This window comes from Onychostoma macrolepis, chromosome 21, assembly GCF_012432095.1.
Source record: "Onychostoma macrolepis isolate SWU-2019 chromosome 21, ASM1243209v1, whole genome shotgun sequence".
In the NCBI taxonomy this organism is placed as follows: domain Eukaryota; kingdom Metazoa; phylum Chordata; class Actinopteri; order Cypriniformes; family Cyprinidae; genus Onychostoma; species Onychostoma macrolepis.
The window spans coordinates 14,063,221-14,082,017 of record NC_081175.1 but is presented as its reverse complement, the minus strand read 5'-3'; the positions used below and the strand labels follow the sequence as shown (position 1 = coordinate 14,082,017).

At 37.1% G+C, this 18,797-nt stretch overlaps 2 protein-coding genes across 4 annotated transcripts; one reads left to right on the top strand and one right to left on the bottom strand.

Annotated features, from left to right (window-relative positions):
- The first annotated feature begins 618 nt into the window (after nt 1-618).
- Nucleotides 619-4,268, top strand: tmem45b (transmembrane protein 45B). 2 transcript variants are annotated; one of them, XM_058758870.1, is made up of 6 exons: nt 619-747; nt 2,071-2,276; nt 2,722-2,925; nt 3,016-3,200; nt 3,287-3,429; nt 3,509-4,268. In XM_058758870.1, exons 2-6 carry the CDS (start codon nt 2,078-2,080, stop codon nt 3,624-3,626), a joined length of 849 nt encoding a protein of 282 aa, XP_058614853.1. In that variant the 5' UTR covers nt 619-747; nt 2,071-2,077; the 3' UTR covers nt 3,627-4,268. The 2 variants fall into 2 exon arrangements, with proteins under 2 accessions (XP_058614853.1, XP_058614852.1); XM_058758869.1 differs by lacking the exon at nt 619-747 and adding an exon at nt 1,953-1,983.
- On the bottom strand, nt 4,131-18,130 carry nfrkb (nuclear factor related to kappaB binding protein). Of its 2 annotated transcripts, none has more exons than XM_058758867.1 (26): nt 18,024-18,130; nt 17,349-17,509; nt 17,045-17,246; nt 16,801-16,928; nt 15,999-16,170; nt 15,812-15,919; nt 15,671-15,744; nt 14,709-14,793; nt 14,432-14,606; nt 14,231-14,342; nt 12,935-13,061; nt 12,736-12,813; nt 11,897-11,976; nt 11,778-11,824; nt 11,588-11,648; nt 11,270-11,444; nt 10,801-10,907; nt 10,589-10,712; nt 9,752-9,831; nt 9,376-9,590; nt 8,617-8,893; nt 8,283-8,492; nt 6,349-7,089; nt 5,018-5,124; nt 4,783-4,918; nt 4,131-4,679 (listed from the first exon to the last, which is right to left on the bottom strand). In XM_058758867.1, exons 2-26 carry the CDS (start codon nt 17,472-17,474, stop codon nt 4,554-4,556), a joined length of 3,873 nt encoding a protein of 1,290 aa, XP_058614850.1. In that variant the 5' UTR covers nt 17,475-17,509; nt 18,024-18,130; the 3' UTR covers nt 4,131-4,553. The 2 variants fall into 2 exon arrangements, with proteins under 2 accessions (XP_058614850.1, XP_058614851.1); XM_058758868.1 differs by having other exon boundaries at nt 15,812-15,916.
- Between the last annotated feature and the right edge of the window lie 667 nt (nt 18,131-18,797).

Below are 18,797 nucleotides of genomic sequence, written 5' to 3'. Positions count from 1 at the left end.
TTAAATGTCAATAAATGTGAATAACCTCTACATGTCCCAATATGTTTTAGGCTACAAGAACAGGTTTCTTTGTGTTTTGGAATTTTCATTCATCCAGGTCATCCTTTAGATAATAATTTAGCCTTCACTAATAGGCTAGGCCTTTATTATTTTTCCTCATGGTGGCGCTATTTTAAAATGTTTGTTAATCTCCAATCAACCATACAGCTGCTATGAGTGTTTGGTGAGGTTGCTCAGCCTACATAACAGCAATAAAACAAGAGAGAGCAAAGTTCATTCTGCTTAAGGTTTGTTTGTTGTACGTCCTTGTGTATCAGCTTCCGTGAATGGTTTATATATTAACATGCATTACCCTTTCCTGTACAAATTCATCAATACCTGCATACCTAAACAGATTTGTTTTACCATTGTTTTGTGTTAACTATATTTTTAAGATTTAGGCTATATATTTTACAATGCTGCCTATATGCCCAAACACAAAAAGTACATTTTAAAATAACAAAGCAGCTGCATATAGAAAAACGTAGAAAAGTTGTCACTAACCCAGCCCAGGAGTAGGTGGGCGGGGTCATCTTTTCTAAATTGCTCGTTCTGTCAGTCAAGCACAAGAGGGGCGGGGTTATATTTTATAACGTAAGGCAGGTGAGCAGGTGCACTTTTTGAGGACAGGTAACTAGGATATTCCCATCACAAGAGCCACACAGGAGCACTGGGCGCCCCGCCGTGACAACACAGGCCAGAGTTAAGGTAGAGTAAACAAACAAGTTTACACCTTCAAATCCATATGGCGTTTTATGGTAGCCAATACAATGAAATTATGGAAATTCGCACCAGAGATTTATTTATTTTATGGACTATATGAATACAAATACTGCAGTCTCGAGCTCGAACAATCACTTAGCTTGGGTGATTTTTCTGATATTAAATCTGCACATTAATTACATTTAGTATTACCACAGTTTTCGCCGAAATACCAGAATTATTGTTACTACTGTAAAATTATCATAAATCACGTCTCTTTCAAATAAGCAAGAGATATTCAAAGATCTGTCATTCATTTTCTTTAATTACAGTTTTTTTTTTTTTTTTTTATTAAAGTGAAGTTTAATTTCAGTAACAATAACTATTTTAGTTATATTTTATCCGATAGGCTACTGTAGTTACTATGTTGAATGGGCTCCTTGGAGGATTCTGATAAACTACTGCGCTGAGACAATAGTCGACTTGATTAATTTGCAAGACAATAAACTCTCCCACACGCGCGCGAGTAAATAAAAGTGCTATCTTGCCTACCGGGAAAAACTTGATTTCCAACCTGACTGACAGAAGATGACTTGAACCGTCAAGCCAAAGGTGACAGCGACGAGGAGAACTCCCGTATGCTTAAATTTGAAAGGTGTGGGGTTTCTGGCCGTCAGGGGTGCAGCAAGATTAAAAGTGGATTATAGGAATTTAACTATGTCTGATTTTTATTAGAACGAGCTTTGTAAGTAAGACAAATTATTTATAGCTGATATGGATCCCAACATGTAACCAGGGGCCAGCTGCATAAACATAGCACCTATGTTAAGACTGTGTCTTAATAACTAGTTTGACCAACTAGTAGCTAACCCAGAGATAACCAGACTTACTTTTTGGATTAAAATTACACCAGTCTCCGTTTTTATAACTGTCTTAAAGAAAAAAAAAATAGATGACTAACTTTTTAAGACCAATGGTTTTATGCATCCAGCCCCAGATCATAAGATTGCACTTAATATTTTCTCTGATACAAGCACTATAAGTATACATTCCTATCAATAACATTTTTCATATCTACATATTTATTTATTTAATGATTATCAGAGAACTGCCTGTTGTAATAGCTTTGAGTAATAAAGGCTTATCATACTGAACTTTGGTTTGCACGACACAATGACTGATGTCCAGGTCCTATGAAAGCCAGCTTTAAACAACATTTCAGTTGCTGGAGGCTATTTTTATGTATTTTGCTGTAGCTGACATTGAAATATTTACATTTTTGACATTTTATACATTTTTTTTAATAGCAAACATTGTTTTTTTTTCCAGGGGCAGAATGGCTAACTTCAAGGGACATGCATTACCTGGTACATTCTTCCTGCTGTTTGGCCTGTGGTGGTCGATAAAGTACCCGTTCCGACAGATACAGAGGAAAAAAGAGAGGCAACATGGGGACAGAGACAGAAAAATGCACACTGTACTCAACCGCATAGATTTAATCGAAGGAGCTCTGAAGATCTTTTTTGCATTTGTTGGTGAGCTGCAAATCAAATACACAATTCTTTACCCTGGTTTCCTATCCGTTTTCCTATATAATAGTAAAAGAATGAGGATGACATGAGGTAAAATAATCACTGTACTAATCAAATGAACATATATGGACATATACCTTGTGGATAGTTAATTGCTAAATTAAATTATTATTATTTATTTTATTATTTTTCTGGCGCAACACCAAACTAGACGTTTAGCAGAATGTCCAAGCTGCTCTCTTCATTGGAAAGTGGATGGGGACCAGAATATGTCAAAGAAAAAAATTGCACTAGAACTTGTGCAGTAAATTACAACCAATCTAAAGCCGTATGCTAGCTTTGTGTGTGGGACAGACTGAAATTTAAATAGATATTCGCTGAAAATCCTGCTTTGGAAATGCCTGGATGGTTGAGGTCACCATTTACTTACACTGAAATCTGTCTCCAGGAATCATGGCAGAGCAGTTTGTGCCTGATGGCCCTCATGCACATCTGTATCAGGACGGCTGGGTGAAGCTGATGAACTGGCAGCACAGCACCATGTACTTGTTCTTCGGTATCTCTGGCATTGCAGATGTTCTCAGCATGTCTACTCGCCACGTGCCAGTTGGTCTTGACCGGCTCTCCCTTTCTTTGGCTCTCTTTGTGGAAGGTATAAAACAAAATGAGCCATTAATGAATTGAACATGCAGCAATATCCCACCATTGAGCTTCCTGAAATGTCACTGCTTCTCCCTTCCAGGGTTCCTTTTCTATTTCCATGTCCACAATCGTCCTCCTCTGGACCAGCACATTCACTCTCTGCTTCTGTTTGCGGTGTTTGGTGGAGCCGCCAGCACAATGATGGAGGTGTTTAAGCGAGACAACACAGTGCTGGAACTTCTTAGGTGCAGTTTGGCCATCCTACAAGGCACATGGTTTTATCAGGTAAAGACAACATCAGGTGCAGAAAAATCTGGTTTTAAATGACAAAATACGTCATTACAATATGGAGATATGTTGCTATGTTTCAGATCGGGTTTGTGCTGTATCCTCTAAATGGAGAAGAGTGGGATCTGGACAGACATGATAACATCATGTTCATCACCATGTGCTTCTGCTGGCATTACGCTGTGGCTCTGCTGGTTGTGGGCATCTGCTACTGTGGAGTTTTTTGGTGGGTGCACACCATTTTGGACGAATCAAAAAGTTTCCACTATTTCATTTTGCTTATATTGTGCCCATGATCTTTCCAGGTCTTCAAAATGGTGTGAAGGAAGGCAGCTCAGTGACATGGAGATGGGCCTCAGAAAGTGCGCCGCCTCAGATTCTAGCTCCCAGAAGGCTTTGCTCCAGGAATCAGACGAAGAGTAGTGAGAGCCTGTGATGACTGCCAAGACTGAATGCAAAGCTTTTTGCCCTTTTCTCTTCTATCAAGCTGTCTTTCTATAGAACTAAATGAGTTTATGTTTGCATAATTTCACTGCAAAAGTGCTCACGATGAAAATATCACATCCAAATGGACTTGTAAATAATGTGGTTGTGTCATAAGTATGTCAGAAGCACCTGGAAAGACCCTGAGATTTGCCAATCTAGAGGTAAAGAACAGATCACGATATTCTTTCAGGATGTAAAACACGTTTGAATGATATTCACTCCAAAATACCTGTACTGGTTGCATAATGCATTCAAATGTTTTGTAATGAAATGTAAATGAATATACAAGCATGTAATTGTTTGTCAGTTTGATTCATGTTACTGACGACATCATGTAAACAAAGTGGCTCAAAACAGGCAAATTTTTTGTTTTACATATACATAATTTAAATGCAGGGTTAAGTCCTAGATTCGGTTTGGTTGAGTTAACGTAACAGTTGGTTTGAGTTGATTTGTTTAGCACAATCCTTTATTTATCATAACACAAACTGGCTACAGAATATAAACAGTACTTGTTAAATTACATTTCTTTAGAAGAACATATGATATAAAAAGCACAAATAAACAAACTTGCCTCTGTGTACATGTCAACAGAAAGGCCATTCTCTTTAACTAAGATCATAGATTGATACATTACTTCCTTTACCATATATCAGCATCCAAATCAAACTTCCTTTTTCAACATATAACTGAAAAGCTGCGTCAGGACAAGACCAGCACGTAGAATCGGACACTGCTTTGCCCATATGCAAGCTTCATGGGAAAGTAGACTTTTTTTTTGAGGACTATGCTTATTTATTATGACGTTTGATCTTAATCTGAAGAGAAATGGCTAGAGCTATGGCCTTGAAACTATTGTACTTCTCATTGAGGGTCTGGGTTTGTCTTTGGCGAGGGTGCAGTGGAGACCACCACCGTCGACACAGTGGATTTCGGAGAGCTGGTGGCTGTGCGCTGCAGCTGTTGAGCCGGTACCGTCTGGATTCGAACCTGGGGCAGAGAAACATATTCAGTTAACTTGCACAAACAGTTTGGCTTGTAAGGCCAGTTTTAGTTTGTTTAGGAGTGAGCTGGTAAAGTCTGATGAGTCAACCTGTGTGGCCTGTCCCTGCTGCTGTAGCTGCTGCAGCTGTTGAGCAGTCACAAAGCTGACAGGCTTGTTCCCAGCAATCAACTTGGTGCCTGCCGGCATGGTAGTTAAGATAATGTTCCTCCCCAGATTGCTGATACTAAAAACAGAAGACATATTTGCCATTTCAGCTGATAGGGTGAAACAAAATTTAAGATTGCAGTTTGTTTACTATTAGATGATGAAACAGAATGCTCACCTGGTGCTTATGTTTCCTTTAAGTATGGGAGTAGTGACCACACTCTTATTTTTCAAGGGTTGGCTGAGGACAGATAGAGGCACCGTGATCCTTGTGGGAAGTTTTCCCTGAAAAGAGCAAAGATTAGAATTTCAGTCATCATTGTAACAGGCAGTTATGCAAAACAGACAGTGGCTCTGCTCCAAAGTCTACATTGATAGGCAGCATACTAATTGAAATTAAACCCAAGATTTGCAACATATAGGCAGCAACAAAAGAACAAAAACAGTAGCAAATATTACTTTAGCATTTTGCTAAATGAATGATGTGCTACAATGTATTTGTGACTTTTTTTATTAGATTTAATAGTTTTATATTAACACTTTTTTATGATTAAATTAATTAAGTATATTTATAATCATAATATTTTGAATTTTTTAACAAAGCTTGTTATGGGATTGCATTCTCTACAAAGGACACTTGCAATGCTGCCTTTTAGAATAAATGAATTCAAATAAATGACAAATATCTTAACAAATTATGTTCTATTGAACTTTCTATTCATCAAAAGAATCCTGAAAATATGGTTTTACAGTTTCTAAAAAAAAAAAAAAAAAAGCTGTTTTCAACATTGATCATTTTTGAGCAGCAAATCAGCATATTAGAATAATTTCTGAAGGATCATGTGACTCTGAAGACTGCAGAAATGGCTGCTGCAAATTCAGCTTTGCAATCACATAAATTACATTTTTAAATATATTAAAACAGAAAAGATTTATTGTAAATTAAAATAATATTTCAGAATGTTACTGTTTTTAAGTGTATTTTTGATCTAAATGCAAAAATAAATTTCTGAATTAAATGCAATCTTGGTGAGCATAAGAGATTCAAGAAAATTTTACAGATTTAGTTTATTTTTAATTAAATGTCTAAATTAAACAAACAAATGCTCATAATATTATAAAAAAAAAGACTTTAAAAAATTTAATATTATATATTTTTTACTAGTGGTTCCAGACTTTTCAACCACACTGTATTCTATAAAACAGACACCGAAATTCAGTTTTGCCATCACAGAAATAAATTATATTTTAAAAGTATATTAAAATTGGAAAAAGTCGTTTGAAATTCTAATAATAATTCATAATATTACTGTCTTTACTGTATTTAAAATCAAATAAATGCAGCCTTGGTGAGCATAAGATACTTGTTTTAAAAACATAAAAAATCTCACCAACCCCAACCTTTTGAACAGAAGAGTACTAAAAATCCATTTTTCTAATAAAAAGTGCTTTTCAAACAACCTAATTTTGAAAGGTGTTAATGAATCATATACTAAAAGATAAACTTACAGCTTGTGTGGCTACTACAGTAGCACTGACCGGCACCTGTCTGACCGTGGTCGCAGCAGTGCCCAGTGAAAGCGTAGAGCCTGTGCCTGCAGGGCCCAGCGTCACGCCTTTAGCCCCTCCCACTCCACTGGTGGCTATGGTCACAGTGGCCGCCCCTGATGATACCGTGACAGGCTTTGTACTTGTGGTGGTTGTGCTGATTGAGACTGTCTGACCTGTTTTCTGAGGGATTACCCCAAGATTTGGCACTATTCGAATAGTGGTGCCTGCTTTAGAGTCAGACGAGGTGACAGTGGAGAATGTGCGGGTCTTGGGGTCAGCCATAGTGACGGCCAAGGCGGGCATAAGGCGGATGGCGGTGTCACAGGTGGCTTTCAGCTCCGGGTGAACCTTCACTAGGGTGGCCGGTGCTTTGGCAGCCAGGTTCTCAGCTGTCGCGGATGCAGGAGGCGAGGGCTGTGGTGGAGACACATGTAGTGTAGCAGAGATGCTCTTGCTGCCTGAGCTTGTAGCGCTGCTCAGCATGTCTGGAGTGAGTTTGACAGTGGTCACTGGAGATTTAGTGAGGGTGGCCATCATGTCCGGGGTGATGCGAAGTACCGTCTGACCTTTGGCGTCGGTCGTAATTGAGGAGGGGGGCAAGCGGAGCACATCCTTCCCCTGAATTCGGAGGTTAGTGGCAGTGAGAGGGATCCCTGTCCCACCCTGGGTCTTTAGACCTAACTGACCAGTGATTGCAACCTGGTTGAAACAAAAGAGAGACAGATTTAACATGGAAATAGAATGGCTAATATCCTCCGTTTATCATACTGTGTTTTAATTAGAGATGTAGATACTTTCTGGCCAATAAAGATAAGTCAATAATTATTTTCATATATATTCATGGAAAATGCATTCAATGACCAAGATTTATTATTTTTCTATAATAAAATAAGAGCAATTTAATATTAATAGTAGATATGTTTGCAAACTGAAATTACAGCTCCAGAAAGTTTATAAACAAAACAGTGCAATGTTTCGACAAGTCAGGCTTTTATCAGACATAATCCCAATTTCTTCATTTATTGCTTTTATTTTGTCCTGCACCTACACCCAATTTTGATATTGGATATGCAAACCTACGTTGTTGAACCATCTATCCTGGAAACTAAATTCCTTAATTTTTCAAATGTTAAATATAAGTGGCTGATATTAAAATTCTATATTATTTTGATACTAAAAACAATCATTTTAAATGCTACAAATGAATTTAGGCATCAGCACTATAATGTACAGTATGAAAAATTGATATTTATTTTGCAATTAAAGTTATTAGTGCTTTTAATGACTAATTGATTTAATTTCCATTAATTCCAAAGAGGTTAATACTGGCAATTATCAGTTTATACTTTCTTATAAATTTCATAGAATAATATATTGAAATAACATTTCTTGCGAATACTGAAAAAAACAGTGGTTTTTCAATAGTTCTTGTAAAACTTTTCAAAACATTTCAAAGATTTTTTAAAAACTTTTAATTAATATAAAGGGGGTAAAAGTAGTAAAAACATAGTAAAACATGGTAACATTTAAAACTTTGACATTTTCTGCACATTCAGTAATTAATGAGGAGTTACTGATCAGATACAATACGGTTTTAGTTTAAAAATATTAAGTTAACTTAAATAGTTAACTTTTTAGGCTTTGTAAGCTCATATTTTACCAGGTCAAAACTGACCTGGGATCGCAAAAAGTGTATAAAGTTTTTTAATGCAAAAGGAGGGTTAAGTAAGCGTAAGATGACAGCAAAGGTAATATAAATGCTAAAACAGGCATGTCTGATGTAGATATCCAACATCTGATATCTAATATTCTCCAATAACCAGTATGGTTCCCAATATATAGTGCATCCACTGTTTATTCCTGGTGTAAACAGAGTCTAATGCAGTTTGTACCTGTTTGATAATATTCTGGCTGCTGACACCCTGCAATACTGCAGATGATGTTGGGTTGTGTGCCGGGCTGGCAGGGGAGCTCGTCTGAGATTTGGTTACTGTGACCGCAGAGGCAAGACCTGGAACAGTAAGACTGGCCTGACCCCGTGAAGCCTGTACCTGAATGGGACTTCCTGCAGATTGGCCTCTTAGTGGTAGAGTCACCACCGCCTGCTCGAAGACAGACAAACAAGAATGTAATACAGGTACTTGACAGGATAGAATTGGACACGTCATCTGTTTATACTACACTGAATGCACAAACGTTATTGTAATCTGAGATGCTGTAGTGCACCTGCGTGATGTTCTTTCCATGGGCCACAGTGACCGGCACCCGGATGTGGTGAGGGCTCTGATGCACTAATGTGGCCGTCTGGCCTGCAGAGGATGTCTGAAGACCGGGCTGAGCAGTGACCACTCGCACCTGAGGTAGTGAACCAGTGGCAGCAGAGTGTGCCACTACCCGAGTTGCAGGCTGTGGAGAGGCCTGCTGGGAAACCTGTGGGCCAGGCTGACTGGCAGATAGCAACGTTCCTAACTGCGGCATGGAAGGAGGAGACACCAACAGGACACTGTGGGTAAGAAAAGAGAAATTAAATTATGATAATTAAAGTCAAATAATAAAGAATGGAGCATGTGAGTAACAGTACAGCTGAATTTCAGCTTTGTGTTGCATTGTTAAGGTGTGTCACTTTACCAAAATTTCACCTGAATTTGTCCCTGTGAGATACACATTACAGAAATAGCTCAACCAAAAAAAGGAAATTGTGTCATCACCTCACCCTCATGTTGTTTTTAAAACCTGCACAACTTGAACAGAAAAGGAAAGAATTTCAGTAGCATAAACATTCTGTGGAATTTTGTCATTTTGAATTTCCTCAGTGTTCCACAGATGTCAGTCAGTCATATGGGTTTTGAAAAAGACAAACTTATTTTTAAAAATTATTTTTGTTTTTTTCCATTTTTGGTTGAGCTAACTATAAAGGAATTGGATTTGCCAGATTCACTCCTAAGGGAAATAAAATTCTTTCTTAGTTGTTTATCAGCCACTGACCTGGGATTGGTTTTGACGGGTTCTGGGGCGCCTACTTTGGTTGGAGTAGCTGCTGTGGGAGGGAGGGGTGATTTAGGGGTTCCAGGTGTGCTTGGTGTGGGGGTGGAGGGAGGTTGAGACAAACTGGCAGCTGGGATGGCTACTCCTTCATTCCCTGAGTTCTGACCAGCCTCTGCAGCACCGTTTTTACTTCCTGGCTCCTTACCGCCTGCCTTCTACATTACACACAAACATACACACACACACACACACACACACACACACACACACATAAACATGCAACAGCTGATGCAAGTCAGCATGGACCAACAGTGACACTACACATTTCAAATTAGTGTGAGAAGACATTGTCATGGATGAGTGTGGAAGAACTTACAGGTTTGGGTGCTGGTTTGGGCTTCTGCTGCAGAGCTTTCTTGGCTTTGGCAGCTGCAGCCTGGGCCTGGTGTATTCGCTCTGATTCAAGAGATATTCATGTTTAGTATCTGCATCAATTTAACATTAAAGGAACACTCCACTATTTTTGAAAATAGGCTCATTTTCCAACTCCCCAAGAGTTAAACAGTTGAGTTTTAGCGTAGCTTAGCATAGATAATTGAATCTGATTAGACAGTTAGCATCTCGCTCAAAAATGACCAAAGAGTTTCGATATTTTTTCCTATTTAAAACTTGACTCTTCTGTAGTTACATCGTGTACTAAGACTGACGAAAAATGAAAAGTTGCGATTTTCGAGGCCGATATGGCTAGGAACTATACTCTCATTCCGGCATAATAATCAAGGAACTTTGCTGCCGTATCATGGGTGCAGCAGGCGCAATGATATTACGCAGCACCTGAAAGTAGTCCCCAGCTATATAGTTCCTAGCCATATCGGCCTAGAAAATCGCAACTTTTCAATAAAATTAAAATTAAAACTGAAAATATAAAAATAAAAGCTATTAATTAATATTAAAATAGTACATAAATAATACAAAAATTACACTGGTTTGGTATCATCCTGTCATGTCTCACTTTGCAGGTTCATATTTACCAATAGCAGCATATGGAAACCTGATACAGGCTGCTATTCTCTGAATACTAAACCTGTTCTACTTGTCGGGCAATATAAATGGAATTCATTAGTGAAGTGTGACAACAAGCACACGTACTGATCCACATTCTGCCTGTGGTAATGAAACCGTGAATGCATTGGTTACAGCCAGGGTTGCTCACCAAACTCCTCCTGGCTCCGGTCCCTGTGGAGGTAGATCCACAGCTTGCGGCCGATGTCATATTTCACGCAAGGGTCTTTCTCGTAGTGCAGGCGGTCGAGGGCACCGCTCACCACTGTGTTTACCTAAAAACAGACAGAATGTGTAAGTGATACACTGACTAATGTGTTATAACAGTAAATACGGCAGCATAATGTATGCATAACGTCTGACCTGAGCACTGGTGACATCGGGGGCTAAGAACTGGGAGTCCTTGAGTAACTCACAAATCTCTGCTCTAGTACCTTCTCCGTTAGGAAGCCTGGCAGCAGCATCTCGGACTGTTTATGCAAAAAGAATACACATGTATATGCCTTTTATTTTTCTTTATTGAACCTCAATTCAAGACCATTCAAATCTGATTTTCCCTTCAGTATTTACATGGTTCATGTCATTAGAAACCCATTTGAACTTCTTTCTACTGGCCGTTCTTGTCATAGAAATTAAAGAAATGGGTTTGGAACAACATGGGAGTGAGTCATTCTTTTTTGGGTGAACTGGTTATTATTTTGAGGAACTAACACCAGAAATTGGGAAGAAAAAAGGATCTTAATAACGTATTGTATTGACATGGTTTAATAAATCATGTCAGTACAATACACCCCTAACAGAACTGCAAAAAGAAGGAGGACCCAGTAGTTACCAAGAGATAGTATGGTGACATAAGCCGGTCTGTCAGAGCGCAGTAAAGAATGCTCTCGTGCTTTATTGAGCGACGTCTCCTTGTCAAAAACTCCCTTGACCGGTCCAACCACAGACTCAAAGCCGTGCATTCGGTAAGTGAAGGCTTTATGCGGCTGATCATAACGCTGCTGCTCCTAAAAAACACAAACACTTCAGTGATTGAAAGAATAATAACAGACTACATTCCACAAGCGGTGCAACAATGTAAAAAAATATGCGTTTGACAGCATGCCAAGTTTGACTACCCCTTTAGAGTAGGTGAGACCCTAGCACTGACCTGCTCTTGAAAAACATGCCTTTCCTCTCCCGTACTAGGCCTCACCACATAGTCAGTCCACCTAATAAAGAGCAGAAAAAAACAGCATGAATGTGTGTGTGCACCAGTTACAACTAAAAAGACAAAGGAGTTGTTGTTCGAGTATGACACTTATGGTTAGGTAAACACTGTAATCCACTTTCAAACTCACACTCTGGGTGTTGGAGGAGTTAGCTCTGCGGTTTCCTCTCCTTCTTGCTGTAAAACAAACACAGGATCAGAAATCGGCGAGTGTGCCATTATCATCAGATCATAGAAGACGTTTACTACCTTGACAATCACATGATCCTTTGACTCCAGCCATAACTGGCACAGGGCGCTTAGATCTTTGTCTGCTTCCTGACTTGGACCTGTACATATCAGTGTAAAGAAATGCAAACTACTGGTGGTTTTGATACACATCAATGAACTGGTGCGTGAACTGTATGAATTTACACATGATCTAAAAACCCCTTGATCTGAAAGACACCCGTTTAAAAATGAGTTTTGTAGTCAAATATATATTGAATGCTTTTACAAAAGTAATATTCTAACCATTTTTTCAAAGACAACTGGAGTGTACACAACTGTTCAGTAAGACTTTTATTCTGCAAGAATTCATTAGTCACTTCTGATTAATTTAATGAATTCTTGATTATTAAAAGTAATTTTAAGTCTTACAGAATAGTTGTGCACATTGCAGTTCTCATTGAAAAAATGGTTAGAATATTACTTTTGTAAAAGCATTTAATTTATATTCGTCCACAAAATTATCTGGAAAAATTCTGAAAAAAAACAAAAAACACTGTTTCCACAAAAATATCAAGCAGCACGATTGTTTTCAACTTCAATGATAATCAAAAAGGTTTCTTGAGCACCAAAATGGTATATCAGAATGATTTTAATTCTGAATGATTTTAAAATATATTAAAATAGAAAACCGCTATTTGAAATTCTCATAATAATTCACAATATTACTGTTTTTATTGCATTTTTTAAATGAAATAAATTAACTTTCCAACCTCAAACTTTTGAATGGTAGTGTATTATGCAACCTTTTTTAAACAGCCTATGCTTCCATTTAAAAACAGCAAAATACAAGCTGAGGAAAATGGGAGAGAGCATCATACCTATCCATTTCCATTGCTGGGAAAGTTCCTTGAACTCCACAAAAGGTACGAAGCCAGTAGGCAGAGACATTACACCAGCTGACAGGAAACAGACACATCAAGCATAAGCCAAAATATCAACATGCATCATTAAAAATAAAAATAATAAATGACAGCTGCAGGAATTTATCATTAAAAAAAAATAATAATTCAGGTATACCTTTGCTCTCTCCGGCGAGAAACTGTAGAGCAGAAACTATCAACTCTGACCAGCAGGGGGCCATAGAGAACCAGGGGTTGAGTGTGCTGGCTGGAGATGACTGCCACTGTTGGACCTTCTCCTCCAGCTGAGAGCAACAGTAAAAGGGACAATCACAATAATTATTTAATGTTTAGGATGAGCAGCAAGGTCAGTGAAATACTATTAAACCCCTTCAGCTATTTATGCAAACATGACATTTCAGATTTTAAGTCTGGACACTGAATGTATATTTCTCATGATTACAAGAAATTTTGGTCTAAAGGAAATGCTGAAATTAGTTTAGAAATTCAAATTATGCCTACGTATTAATTTATTTACAACTTTAAAATGATTTTTAAATGGATGAGTTGGACATAGGTAATAAAGAAAAAGAGGGCAAAACTGGCCAAAATACATGGTAAGCATCCCAGGATTCACCTCATGAAGAAGACTGTGAGGAGCAAAATCATGATGAATGTAATATATAGCCATTTGTAATTGTTTAACTGCATAATTCCCATACAGTTCAAAAGTTTGGTGTTGGTAAGATTTTTAAAATATTTTTAAAAGAAGTATCTTATGCTCATTAAGGCTGCATTTATTTTATTAAAAATCATTTAAAATAAAATGTTTTTATTTTAATGTATTTTAAAATGAATTCCTGTGATGGCAAAGATTAATTTTCAGAATGACTCCAGTTTTCAGTGTCACATGATCTTTCAGAAATCAGTCTAAAATGCTGATTTCTGTCAATTTTTGATCAACTTAATGCATCCTTTGCAGAATAGAAGAATATTGTTTTACCCCTCCCACCACCCCAAAAAACTCTCACTACTGAAATCTTACTATGTATTAAACAGTAATGTATCTGTATTTTTTACACCCATACTTGTATTTGTGTTATCTAATTATTCTGACTTAAATATTCAACAAAATGGGGAAAATTGTAATTATAAAGAATAAGTGTTAACATTTTCTTTTAAGATCCAATTATTACTCTTAACTAGCATGCACATTACTAGCATATTGACTGTTTATTAGTACTTATAAAGCACATATTAACACTTTAATCTATTTTAGATCCCTTAATCCTACCCCATACCTAAACTTAACAACTACCTTAATAACTATTAATAAGCAGCAAATTAGGAGTTTATTGAGGCAAAAGCTGTAGTTAATAGTGAGAAGTTGTCCCCAAACTAAAGTGTGATGGAATAAGTAAATGTGACTAAACCTTTGACCAATACTGTATGTATACAAAGGTGCTACATGTACCGTTGAGGATGTTGCTAGACTTTCCAGTCTGAGGATGTCCTCAAGCAAATGAAAAAAGCTCATAGCTATCTCTTCCACTGTGTCAGGGCTCGTCTGAGTCTCATCTATGGGCCTTTGGTACAAAAGGAAACAGATGAGTGTGAGATATTTAAATGCTGAGAGGTGTGAACAAAGCTTCTTGTGTACAGTAGAAAGACCTACTCTTCTTTAACAATTTGTGAAGGAACAGTGGGGACATCAGCAAGACCCGAGTTCACGGAAGCTGCTGACATCAGAACATCGCAGACTTCCTCCGATTCCATTTTTATGGGCCGCATCTTTTTCTTCCTCCTCTCCTCCTTTATCTTCTTCTTAGGTAAAGCCAGGTCAAATACGTCTACAGGTCAAAAGCAGAGACACTGAGCACATAGATTTCCACCTGCTGTGATAATTCATGCATCTGATATTTAAGAGAAGCATATGCATGCATCATTCTCACTTGTAGCAGATCCTTTTTTGCCAATGTTGACTCGTGACATGATATCCCCAAGATGGAGGTCAGAGGTCATCAGGTCAGGGTGATCCTAAAGATGACATCATTTACTTATTTCTATCTTGTCCTTTAGTGCCATGTTTTTCAATCTTTTAGATGCCACAGACCCCCCAAACATAATCCCCCCCCCCATAACTAGATTATGACAACCAAATGTCCCCACAAGGATAGTAATACCAGTCAGTTTTGACCTCGTGGGGACATTTTTTGGTTCCCTTGAGGAAACAGGCTTATAAATCACACAGAAAGTGTTTTGAAAAACTAAAAATGCCTGCAGTTTTTGTGAGGGTTAGGGGATAGAAAATACAGTTTGTACAGTAAAAAAATATTACGCCTATGGAATGTCCCCACAAAAAATGGAAACCTATGTGTGTGTGTGTGTGTGAAATTTGTAAATATTTAGTTCCTATTATGTTACATCATCACATTTTCTTCTCACTGCAGTACTGCACTGTTAGAATTATTGTTTATTTATTTAAATTATTATTCATGTATTTAGTTATTTTATTCTTTTTTTTTTTCATTCTTTAATTTAAAATTTTTTATACTATTTTTCTATAAACTCTTTCACGGATCCCCTTGCACTCCCTTGTGAGCCCCAGGAGGTCCCCGGAGCCCAGTTTAAAAACCACTGTCCTAGTGCACAATGTAATTTTGGGCTTGATGTACGATTAAAACATGCTGTATCTTTAAGAACTTTAATTTTCCCAGTTAAAAACGACCATTTATTGTAAATAAGATGCAAAAATGGATTGTTCTAAGAAACTTGTGACATCACATAGTTTCTTAAAGGTGCAGCAGGAATAAAACTAACTAAAAAAATGACAAAACATTATAACTGGACATCAAGTGGAAAAATTAATATAAATAATAAAGTAATAAAACAGTGACCCCTTTAGGCAACTTACTGGCTGTCGTTTTCTTTTCTCTCTGTGTCTGTGCAGCATGGTTCTTAGCTCCTTCTCACCCAGCTCAGGCTTGTCTACATGGAAAATCATATTTAGCTTCTTATAACTTCATATAGCATTAAAACTATAGCATTAACTGACCTCTGGTTTTCATGTCCTGAGTAGAAAGGCTGGGTAGCACCCTGAGAGAGACAGTTGGAGTTGGGGAGGAGGGCGACTGAGGAACAGGTAACCAAGAGGCTGTATCTGCTTACATGAACATATAATCATCATTACAAGAAACAAAAATGGTTCTGAAAAAGATGTTTTCACTCTGCATCACACTCACCATCTTCATCAGATGACACATTACTGTCCCCACACTCTGTTTTCACATCCTTCAGTATGTGACCCACTCGACGTCTCACAGTCTGCTCCAGCATCTCCTTATGAGAGGGGGCAGGGTACCGCCGTTTTACTGCAAGCTCAGGTCCACTGCGGACTGCCAAATCCAGCAACTCCTGCATTACAAGAGAAACCGCGTGCATTCAATAGTAGATTACATAGGGTTGCACCAACTAGTCAATTATTTCCAAAGTTTGTGGTTGGTAAGATTTTTTGACATTTTTGAAAAGTTTTTTATGCTCAACCAGGCTGCATTTATTTGATAAAAAAATACAGTAAAAAGTAATATTGTAATTTAAAATAACTGTTTTCTATTTAATATATTGTAAAATGTAATTTATGCCAAAGCTGAATTTCCAGAAGCCATTAATCCAGTCTCTAGTGTTACATGATCCTTCAGAAATCATTCTAATGTGCATTTCTTAATATTTTCAATGTTGAAAACAGTTATAATGCTTAATATTTTTGAGGATATCATGACACATTGTTTCAGGATTCTTTGATGAATAGATTTAAAAGAACAGTATTTAACTAGTATTTCATTTTCATTCAACATTTCATAGAAATGTTTTGGAACATATTAAATGTCTTTACACTCATTTTTAATCAATTTAATGCATCCTTGCTGAACAGAAGTATTACATTTTTTCAAAAATGAAAAAAACGTGGAAATATGGAAAGATAAACATTGACCATGTAACAGAAACTGAATTAGCTTTTCTGTGAGGTCTGTGATTTCTTTGTACCTTTCTAGAAACCAGGATCTGCTTGAGTAATTTGTGGTAGTACTGTTGAAGGGAGTAGATGTGCCTTTTTTTCTGCGATTTGGCACAAAGCTGTCTGTACTTGACCACCTCTGGGTTAAAGTAACCATCTAAGGAAAGATGAACAAACTAATATGCATGAAGTTGTATTTAAAATTTGATTTTAGTGAAGTTAAAGTTGTATTTTAAAATACAGGGGTTGAAAATAATAGGAAAAGAGAGTAACCTCTGAACAGCTTCTGGGCAACGTGCAAGGGGTTTCCGAAGAAGAAATTCTGGTTGTTGAAAAGGTCACTGATGATGCTGTTCTGTTCGGACATGTTATTATCGGAGAACTGAGGCAGGAGTTGACGTAGATGTGTCCGTTGAGCATCTGTGAGCACATCTGTCCATGTGCTTTCACTCATTACTGAGAAGAATATCTCTGGCTGCTCTTACGCAAAGACACAAATGCACACAAGATAAATGGATGGTTTAGTTTTTACTCTCATGTGTTCATAAAATAATAAATGAGGAGGATGATAACTCACGTCCTCTAACAAATCTTCAGGAACTCGAACTCTACAGTTTCCCAACATGCACTCTTCCATCACACGTCCATCCTGGTCCATTCCAGACTCCAGTGGGTCTGTTAACATGTGATCCAATGCATCCATCTTTACCTAACCCTTCACAGCAGCAAAAACGGTATCTGCGGGTTTACAAAATTAAATATTATCAACTAAGGAAACAGGTCTAAAGACATATCAAAAGCAGTATTTTGTATGACTTTAGGATTATTTTAGTAATTAACTCGCCTTTTAAAATATATCATTATTAAATTGCTGCATTTCACACAATTGTATTTAATATACCATTTGTGATAATGACAAAAATGACAACAAAATAAGCATGCATGCAAACTGTCAAGATACTTTAACATGTTCGCTTGCGTATTAACTGTTACATTTGAGGAAAACAAACCAGAAAATATGAAACCGCGTATTATTTCCCGTGACAACTGTATTGACAACTTGTACGTATGTATTTATGACAAAAGACACATGTAATAACTATCTTTGATGTGTTGCTAATTCTGCTACTGGCTAATACAACGAGCTAACAGTCCCATTCAGCCTTTACATCTATTGTGATGTAATTAACCGAATGTATCGTTTTCGTTTATCTATTTTACGCATATCAAGTAAATATTTAAAGCATTTTACCATGAATGTTGTTGGAAATTAGGATTGAATATGCTAGCTAGTGCCGCACAAGGGCGGCAGGAATAAAAACATTGGTGCACATTTCCTGTCTGTCATCTGAACTTCCGTTCATTCTGCAAAAGAATGATTTCTCAAAAATATTGGTAACTTAGGCGACTACTACTGTGTACAGAATAATTAAATAAAAACACAAAAATGAATGAATAAAGACAAATCCATATATTCGTGCATAAATAAATATATAATTAAATGTGAAAGTGAATGAATGAATGGTTGAGGAAATACGAAAATGTTAAAGAAATTCAAATATTCCTATTTTTCTTTTGTTGCACTACACTTAGCGGCAAAGATGCAGCACCACACACAAGCAAACGTTTTCATCCAAATTTTTCACCTTCAAAAATTCAAAATCATCATATTTTATAATAGCTTATGGATAAAGAAATGAACAAGGTTCATCTCAGACTTGAAGAAAATGCACATTTGCATAGGTTTCATCCTCCATAGGAAAATACAAGTTTAGTTATGAATTTATTTTCCAATTTTAAATTCACAAATGCAAATATTATAATTGCAAGACTTACATTACAGTTGATAGAAATGGACCGAAATAAGGCATTACATACAGTGGGTACGGAAAGTATTCAGACCCCTTAAATTTTTCACTCTTTGTTATATTGCAGAAGTTAAGATCATTTAAGTTCATTTTTTTTCCTCATTAATGTATACACAGCACACCATATTGACAGAAAAACACAGAATTGTTGACATTTT

Coding starts and splice junctions, on each gene's coding strand:
- tmem45b (XM_058758869.1), top strand. Junction 2,926..3,015: donor TTTGGCTCTCTTTGTGGAAG/GTATAAAACAAA, acceptor TCTCCCTTCCAG/GGTTCCTTTTCTATTTCCAT. Junction 3,430..3,508: donor TGCTACTGTGGAGTTTTTTG/GTGGGTGCACAC, acceptor TGATCTTTCCAG/GTCTTCAAAATGGTGTGAAG.
- nfrkb (XM_058758867.1), bottom strand. CDS start 17,474: ATGGATGCATTGGATCACATGTTAACAGACCCACTGGAGTCTGGAATG. Junction 14,343..14,431: donor TCACAAATTGTTAAAGAAGA/GTAGGTCTTTCT, acceptor TTTGTACCAAAG/GCCCATAGATGAGACTCAGA. Junction 4,919..5,017: donor AAAGGAAACATAAGCACCAG/GTGAGCATTCTG, acceptor TTCTGTTTTTAG/TATCAGCAATCTGGGGAGGA.